The sequence below is a fragment of the Eptesicus fuscus genome, chromosome 7 (genome assembly GCF_027574615.1).
Source record: "Eptesicus fuscus isolate TK198812 chromosome 7, DD_ASM_mEF_20220401, whole genome shotgun sequence".
Classification (NCBI taxonomy): Eukaryota; Metazoa; Chordata; class Mammalia; order Chiroptera; family Vespertilionidae; genus Eptesicus; species Eptesicus fuscus.
In genome coordinates this window covers 107668478-107677349 of record NC_072479.1, presented here as the reverse complement: position 1 = coordinate 107677349, position 8872 = coordinate 107668478, and the positions used below count along the sequence as shown (strand labels likewise).

The 8872-nt window shown below is 59.0% G+C and overlaps 1 protein-coding gene across 5 annotated transcripts in view; it reads left to right on the top strand.

The window, feature by feature from the left end:
* The first annotated feature begins 2349 nt into the window (after nucleotides 1–2349).
* The window catches only part of BRD1 (bromodomain containing 1), a 41326-nt gene continuing 34803 nt past the window's right edge, over nucleotides 2350–8872 (top strand). For all 5 annotated transcript variants that reach the window (XM_054719655.1, XM_054719653.1, XM_054719654.1 and 2 more), the window contains exons 1-2: nucleotides 2350–2606; nucleotides 5736–7116. In XM_054719655.1, the coding sequence (XP_054575630.1) occupies nucleotides 5750–7116 (1367 nt within the window). In that variant the 5' untranslated portion in view covers nucleotides 2350–2606; nucleotides 5736–5749. The remainder of the gene's footprint in view (nucleotides 2607–5735; nucleotides 7117–8872) is intronic.

The window sequence follows — 8872 nt, the reverse complement described above, 5'->3', positions numbered from 1 at the left end:
AGAATGTCATTGTGACAGGCCTATGGTTGTTTTTTTTTAACTCCTTGGACAAACTTCCATCCTGTGAGAAGCCATTCTCCCATTTTTTCTCCTGCTCTATGATGAAGGGCTATGTTGTCTTCCATCTTCTCTTTATGAGACTCTCTCTTACTCGTGCTCTGTGTGGTGAGACTCTCCAGCTTGTTGGTGTGCATCAGGCTTGCAAAGGGTGGACAGAAGGATGCAGGCCCTGCTCGCTTGCTCTCCATTGCTGGCTGTCCCAGGCCCATCTGGATGCAGAGAAGCAGGCATATTTAGAGCAGAGGCGGCACTTGCAGCTCCTGTGTCTGGTGCAAATGTGCTGGGCCTGCCCCATGTTGGCCCGAGGATGTGTTTGGAGGGACACCAGCTTTGAGGTTGGGCCTAGCTCAGGACTGACCACTGGGTGTTGTTATCTGCAGTCCTAAGCCTCCCTCCATGCCTCACTTCTCAATTCATACACTGGGTGCAGTGGGGCACAAGTGCTGGTCAGCAAAAGGCCTGTGGGACCCCATCCCCCACTTAGGACACTTGGTGGGCAGGGGCAACCCTCTCCCAATCTGGCATTTGGTGGAGGATCCTAAGCAGATGACCCTGCCTTGCCTGTTGTGGGGCAAGATCTGACCAGCTCAGAAGGACTCTTGGGTGTATGTGGCGATGTCCATTCTCTTCCTGAGCAGCCTCCCTGATGTCACAGGCTGGGGGTCCACCTGTTGGCACCTTTTCCCTGGCTGGGTCTGGGCTGCCCACACAGCCAGTTCTGCACTAACAAATCCTCCAAGAAAACCAAGGAGCCCGGCCAGTGTGGCTCAGTAGTTGAGCATCGACCCACGAACCAGGAGGTCACAGTTTGATTTCTGGCCAGGGCACCTGCTGGGGTTGTGGGCTCAAGCCCCAGTGAGGGGCGTGCAGGAGGCAGCCAGTCAATGATTCTCATCATTGACGTTTCTATCTCTCTATCCCTTTCCCTTCCTCTCTGAAATCAATAAAAATAAATATATCTAAAAGCCTAAGGAACCATCCAACCGGTAGCTATGACATGCACTGACCACCAGGGGGCAGACAACGCAGGAGCTGCAGAGCTGCAATGACTTGGCCACTGCAGTTCTCGGGTGATGCACCCAGAACCAAAGAGGAGCGAGCCCTATTCCAGGGTGTGTCACCGGAGAACTGCCCTCTCGCAATCCCGGACCCCTCCTGGGATGTCAGAGAGCTGGTTTGTCTGATCCCTGCAGGCCAGGCCGAGGGACCCCACCATGCGCAGCCTCTAGTATTTACATAAATATAAAGAAAACCAAGGAATCATCTAGGTTTTTCCTGCCTCTCAGAACATTTTGGGACTTAATGTCAGGATGAAAACTGTCACAAAACCACTGAATTTTAGAGTTTAAACAAGGTTCAGGAACTTAATTTCCAACATGCTCAGCTTTGAGGCCTGAGCAGGGCAGACCCCTCCCAGCCCCACCCCACCAGGAGCCTCCTGACACTGTGATCAGGGGGGATGAGCGCTCCCAGCTGCTTCTTCCCCCCTCCCGACACCCCCCCTCAGGCCGCCCTCCCCCATCCGGTGTCCACTGCCCTTCTCCTCCGTCCACCCTTGGGGGTTCCCTTCCTCTTCAGCCCGGCCCCAGGTGCCCCTGTCCAGAGTCCCCTTGCTTCTGGTCCAGCCCCCACACCCACTTCTTGGGTCTCCTCCCCGCTGGGGTCCCCTCAGGCACCCCCTCAACCAGCACCCCTCAGGTCTGTCCCCTCTGCTCCTCTCCCCTGCCGGATGCCCTAGAGGCCCCCAGCCCTGGAGTCTACCACTCCCTCAGGCCCCAGCCCCTCAGCCCCTCATTCCCGCCTCAGGCCGGCCCCTCAGCCCCGCGTCCGGCGGCCCCTCAGCCCCCATCCCCTCAGCCCCTCGTCCGGCGGCCCCCGAGCCCCTCATTCCCGCGTCAGGCCGTCCCCTCATGCCCTCGTCCGGCCGCCCCTCAGCCCCCATTCCCTCAGCCTGGTGTCCGGCCGCCCCTCAGCCCCGTGGCCGGTCGCCCCCTCACACTCCCTTCCCCCTCATTCCCCATCCCCTCAGCCCCGTGTCAGGCCGGCCCCTCAGCCCCTCATTCCCGCCTCAGGCCGTCCCCTCATCCCCCATCCCCTCAGCCTGGTGTCCGGCCGCCCTTATCGCCCATCCCCTCAGCCCCGTGGCCGGCCGCCCCCTCGCGCTCCCTTCCCCCTCAGGCCCCGCCCCCGCGTCTCCCCGACGTCACGTCACGGCGGCGGGCGGGGCACGTCCCCACGCAGCGCGCCGGGCGGAGCGCTCGCCGCATTGTTTCCTCCGCTGGGGAGCGAGCGAGCCGGCCCGGGCGTCCGAGCACCCGAGCCCGCGCCCGCGCCCCGCTCCCCCTTCCCGCCGCCGGCCGGGCCCCCGGCTCCCCGGCTTCCCCGCCGCCGCCGCCGCCGCCGCCAGGAGCCCCGCCGGAAGCCCGCGCCCAGAGCGGCGGCGCCGGGCCTGCGCGGCCGTTGGCGGAGGAGCCGCGGGCGCCATTAGCGCCGCCTCGGCCGCGCCGGCCCCCGCGCCCGCCCGCCGGGCTCCCGCGGCCCCGAAGGTGAGTGGGGGGGCCAGGCTGGGTCGCCGCCGCCGCCTCGCGGGCCCCGGCCGCCGGTGGGGGCCGCCGCCATGTTTGAGGCCGCGGCGGCCGTGCATTGTCCGCGGGCGGCGGCCGTGGGGCGCGAGGCCGGGGCGGCGGCGAGGCCCGGCCGCTGGGAGGCCCGGCCGCGGGAGTCGGAGTCGGGGTCGTGGGGCCGAGGCCGGGCCGGGGCGGCGGAGCGCTGGGAGGCCGGGCTGTGGGGCGGGGGCCGGGGCCTCGGAGAGGCCGGGGCGGGGGCCGGGGCGGCGGGGGCCGGGGCGGCGGGGGCCGGGGCCTCGGAGAGGCCGGGCGGGGGCCGGGGCGGCGGGGGCCGGGCTCGCTCCGGGCTCGTTCCGGGCCCGCCCGCCCTGCAGGCCTCCTCCGGCCGGGGCGGCGCAGGGGCGGCCTCTGCGGGGCGGGACCGGCGCGAGAGCGGGCCGAGCCCGGCCGGGAGCCCCGGGCGCCCGCGGGTCGCATTATGTAACAGACACTCCGTACGCCTCGCCGGGGCAGCAGCCTGCCCGTGGGGCCGACGTTCCGGGTTTCCTCCGGGACCGGGGAGGCAGCCCGGGGAGTCGGGGGACGCAAGGTCAGGCCGCCGGCCGCGCAGGGAGGCGTCCCTCCCGCTTCCGGGCGGCGCTGGCAGCAAACACGGCGAAGTGGACTTGTGCCCCGGCTCTCGGGGCCCTTCTTTGAAGAAGGAACTTTATTGAGGCCCCGGTTTGCAGAAAGTGCAGCTGCTGTGAGCTCACAGTGCCTTCCGACCAACGTCTAACGCCCAGGAAGCCGCCCGCCGTCGAACGCCCCGTCAGTCCTCAGACTTCACCCCTGCCTGGTCGCCGCCTAACACAGGGATGTAGACTCGGGGTGCTGTCTGCTCCCCGGGCCTGGCAGCCGCTCTGCCGGGCACGGGCCCGAGCTCTGGGTGGTCACTCTCTGTGCGCACTGCCCCGAGGTGTGTGCTGCTCCTGCTCACACTTGCAGCCCGGGGAGCAGTGGCTGGGAGCCAGGCAGGGACCCCGCTGACGTGACCCGCTGAGCTGATCATTAGTGTGGAGTCTCCCCCTCTTGGGGCCCCCATGGCCTCCCTGGTTGTGTTTAACAGAATTATTTCTGGAGAGGCTTTTGCTTCTTGTCCTTGCTGTTCCCTTCCCTCTGGAAATGCTTGTCCCTGTGCAAAAGTGCCACGGGGGCGGATGGAGCCAGAGGGCCGAATACAGAGCCTTCTGGTGTGGGAATGATGGGCAGGCGAGGTGGTCGGTGACTGTGCTGGGCGGCGCTGCTAAATGCCCCCCTTCCCATCAGTTACGTGTTCAACTTAGAGAGCGGCTGACCAGCAGGTGTTGGGTGAAGTTCTTGTAGAAAGTGGTCCGAGAGCTTCAGCACCCACTGGCACTGTGAGTCTGAGGGGTGGTTCTAGTTAGAGCTGCTTGGTACTTGACTGTAGAGGAGAAAATTACATGTTTGCTTTCAGTCTGGTGAGTAAGCAAGTGTTGCTTCTGCCCCACCTCAGTAATGACACCTCTGTGAACCTGCCCCTGGGTGCAGAGGGTCCCCTCCGGGCAGGCTGGGGCACCTACTCCTGGGGACACGCCCAGCTCTCCTCAGAAGGGAGTACAGGTCTGGCCAGCTGGGCGGTGCCTTTGTTGACCACTCCCCAGGAATGAGGGCTGGGTTCCTGGGCTCATGTGGAGGCCCTGAGTGCAGGTGAGTTGGGGTTTGGCTGACCATGGGGTTTGCCATGCTTCACTTTACAAGGAATTTCTGTCAAAGCGTGGGTTTACATTGGATAAAAGAAAAACACACCACACTCTGAAGGGCCTGGCTTACAAAGTGCATTGAGGGGCCCTGGGCTTTCCTTTCAGGACTTAGAAGCCTGTTGAGGGCTTTTCCCAAAGACCAGCTAGACGCCCTGGTGGCCACATGCAGCTGTGGGCCTTGGGCTCCAACTTGGAATGTTGGTTTGTAAGTCAGTCTCTTACGGATCCTTTTGCTTTCTGCCAGTAATCGTCGTTTGGAGGGCGGAGTGTCAGGTCCGAGAGCGGTCCATGTTGTCAGTTCCTAAGGTGACGGACACTCTGGGGGGCAGTGGTCAGTGATGGACAGTGCAGGCTAAAAAGAGCAAATTATAAACCTCTGGCCAAGGATTCAGGTACCCGAGCCGTTGCCTGCAAACCCATCGTGGGGGCTCTGCAGGCAGTGCGGGGTTCTCGGGGTGGCCCTAGCTGTGGAGCGAGAGCAGAGATGCTATCCCTGGGCACATTGTAGGTGTGTGGTGTCCTTGAGAGGGGGAGCGCCTGGCCCGGCACTGGGGTCAAGCCAACAGCTGAGAAGTGCCCCGAGGGGAAGGGGCAGGCTGACTGCCCATGTGGGGTTTCCAGGGGGGTCTCTGCTGAGGACCTGCAGAAGCTGGGTGGGGGCCTCCTGGAGGTGAAGACGTGCCCTTAGATCCGTCTGCGGCTCCTCCCTTGGCTCTTGGTGTGTGGTTGGTGGCCCTGTGTCTCCACGTAGGTGTGGAGGACGTGTTCATGAGAGGAAGGAGGACAGGCCGCGGTCAGACCGCTGAGGCCTCTGGCCCCCAGCACGGGTGCTGCCAGGATGGTGCACTGGGCTACAGAGGCATTCCTGGGCAGCAGCAGGGGGAGAAGCTGGGTCCTGGGGGGTCATCATAGGTCATGAGCAGGGAGCCGCTGAGCACCCTTGTCTCCTGGTCACAACCTCCATACCTGCTGGAGTCTAACCTGTGAGTGGGCTTCTCTGACTCAGGGCGGAGACTCACTCCTGAGGGCTGTTCCAAGCACCTCAGTGACCTTGGCTTGGTCTAGGAAGGTGGCTGGTGAGCAGCGTGCCTCAGAGGGCACGGGGGACTCATCACTGCACATACCGCTCTAGGACACTCCTAGCCTCTGGTCCTGAAGTCCCTGGGGAGGCATTGGCCTGGTGGGGACGGGCTATTGAAATGCGATCGTGAGTCTTGGGATAAGTGATTTTGGAGGCCTGAAAATTACGTTCGCTGGAAGCTTTGACTCAGTGTGAGTGGGTTAGAGAGTTCTGCCCAAGGGTGCTTGGTGGTTTTCTCGAGCTAACTCCACCTCTGCTCTGTTCCAGGGAGTCGGTACCAAATGAGGAGGAAAGGACGATGTCATCGAGGCGCTGCAGCGAGGCACCCTTCCTCCCCATGCAGTACTAAGCACTCCCCGACGCGAGAAACCCTGACCTACGCACAAGCGCAAAGGATGGTGGAGATAGAGATTGAGGGGCGCCTGCACAGGATCAGTATTTTTGATCCCTTGGAGATCATATTAGAAGATGACCTCACTGCTCAGGAAATGAGTGAATGCAACAGCAATAAAGAAAATAGCGAGAGGCCTCCTGTGTGCTTAAGAACTAAGCGTCACAAAAACAACCGAGTCAAAAAGAAGAATGAAGCCCTTCCCAGCACCCATGGTGCACCGGCCTCTGCCAGTGCACTTCCGGAGCCCAAGGTGCGGATCGTGGAGTACAGCCCCCCGTCCGCCCCCAGAAGGCCCCCCATGTACTACAAGTTTGTGGAGAAGTCGGCCGAGGAGCTGGACAACGAGGTGGAGTATGACATGGACGAGGAGGACTATGCCTGGCTGGAGATCGTCAACGAGAAGCGCAAGGGCGACTGCGTGGCAGCCGTGTCGCAGAGCGTGTTTGAGTTCCTGATGGACCGCTTCGAGAAGGAGTCCTACTGCGAGAACCAGAAGCAGGGGGAGCAGCAGTCCCTGATCGATGAGGATGCCGTGTGCTGCATCTGCATGGACGGCGAGTGCCAGAACAGCAACGTGATCCTCTTCTGTGACATGTGCAACCTGGCCGTGCACCAGGAGTGCTACGGGGTCCCCTACATCCCTGAGGGTCAGTGGCTGTGCCGACACTGCCTGCAGTCACGGGCCCGGCCCGCAGACTGTGTGCTGTGTCCCAACAAGGGAGGTGCCTTCAAAAAGACGGACGACGACCGCTGGGGCCACGTGGTGTGCGCCCTGTGGATCCCCGAGGTTGGCTTTGCCAACACAGTGTTCATTGAGCCCATCGACGGCGTGAGGAACATTCCTCCCGCCCGGTGGAAGCTGACATGCTACCTCTGCAAACAGAAGGGTGTGGGCGCCTGCATCCAGTGCCACAAGGCCAACTGCTACACAGCCTTCCACGTGACTTGTGCCCAGAAGGCCGGACTCTACATGAAAATGGAGCCCGTGAAAGAACTGACTGGGGGCACCACCACCTTCTCTGTCAGAAAGACCGCTTACTGTGACGTACACACGCCCCCTGGCTGTACTCGGAGGCCTCTGAACATTTATGGGGATGTCGAAATGAAAAACGGGGTGTGTCGAAAAGACAGCTCAGTCAAAACGGTCAGGTCCACATCCAAGGTCAGGAAGAAAGCAAAAAAGGCAAAGAAAACACTGAGTGAGCCCTGTGCGGCCCTGCCACCTGTGTGTGCTCCGTACATCCCCCCCCAGAGGTAAGCACGTGAAGGGGGGGTCAGGATGAGCCTAGAATGGGGGTGCTAGGGAGGGGTCCGCAGGGCTGTGTTAGAGCGTCCTCGTGCCTTCTGTTTACAGAGCTTCCTTGTGGTCCTCTGAAATGCGGCCTTATTCATTCACCCCGGTGAATGGAGCATGGATGTTGCAGGAGACTTAGTCTGTTAGACCTGGAGGATGTATGGTTTCCTTCATGCCTGCACTGGCCCATGGGGTAAGCCAGACGCTGCCAGGGTGACCAAGGCTACACTGCCTGCAGCGACTGGTCTGGGGCCCTGTAGGGCCCAGGTCTGGTCACCTTCTTTGACAATAAAATGCTCTTCCTCACCTTTCCCACCAGAATTTGGGAACCTTATAGGATTTTTAAAGTAATTGGTTGGAAAGTGAAGCAGCGTGGCTAAGAAAGGAGACACTAGGGTGGAGATCAGAGTGGGGCTGACGTGCGCTATGGGGAGGGAGGGCTGGCCACCTTCCTGGTGTGTGACAGCCTTTCTGGTTTTCCTGACCGTTTGTTTTGTGATGCGAACATTGCCTGGTCAGTGCAGGGCGCTCTGACCTGGAGTGGTCCACAGTGGTGGGGCCGGGTTCTGCTGGCGCCTCTGGGCAGGCCCTGCCTCGCTCCTGCCTGTGTTGGCTCCTGTTCTTGTTCCCGAACGTGTTCCCGCCTCTTTGCCTGCTCCTCTTGTTGCAGACTTGCTCTTTTTATTCCGTTGCCTTTCAGATGCTCTTGGTCAGAACACGAGGTAAGTGACTTGAGAGCCAGCAAGTGCCCTGTGAGTCTGGGAGAGCAGACGTCCTCACTCCAGCACTTCCTTGAGCTTTGAGGAAGTGGCACACTTTCTTTGTAATAGCGCATGGGGCTTTAAAGCCTTTGGTTAAGGAAGTAAAGCATTGAGCTGGTGAAGTGAAGATGCAAATGGGTGTCTGCGTGGAGAACAGCTGATACGATACCTGTTGTTACCCTGACCATCTTATTATTTGAAAGTCACATATAAATAAAGTTGTATATATCTTACACTTGAATAACATACTACCAAGGTATTTTTATTATTATGTAAAAATTACCTTCATTATGTTGAATGTTAGCTTTTTGTATTGTTTTCCTGTATGTCTGTGTGTAAAATAATTAATGCCTATCAACATGTGATTAAAATATATAGTTTTTTTTTTTTTAATACAGGCAGTCCTTGGGTTACGTCGGACTCGACATATGTCGTTTCATGGTTATGTTGCCATCTCCCATTTATTTATAAAAAAAAAAAGTTCCGTCATTTTGACGTATATACATTTGTGCTTTATATTTTTATTATTTATTTACCACAAGTAAAGGTCAGGAGTTGTTAGCTTTCTTTTAATTTTATTTTACTGTTTCACTTCATTACTGCTGTGTATGTGCTCCATGTGAGTGACGTAGGTGCTTATGTAGGTAGGTTCCGACTTACGGTTACGTCGCGCCGTAGGAATGGATCTCCCACGTAACCCGAGGACCTACTGTATATAGTTTGGTTTTAATGTGTCACGATTTTCGTCACACTATCTAGTTAGGTTGTAAGAGTGTAGTGGGATCTGCCATTTAGAATACTGGTTTTGTCCTGAGAGGAGCAAGCACTTACTTTGTATTAAGAATGAGAAACGTGGCTTTTCCCCCTGAAATGAAATCTTTTTTCTTTTACAGAGTAGTACATACTCGTTACAGAATCAGTAAATTCAGAGAAAGTGAGAAAAAAGTGCTCATAA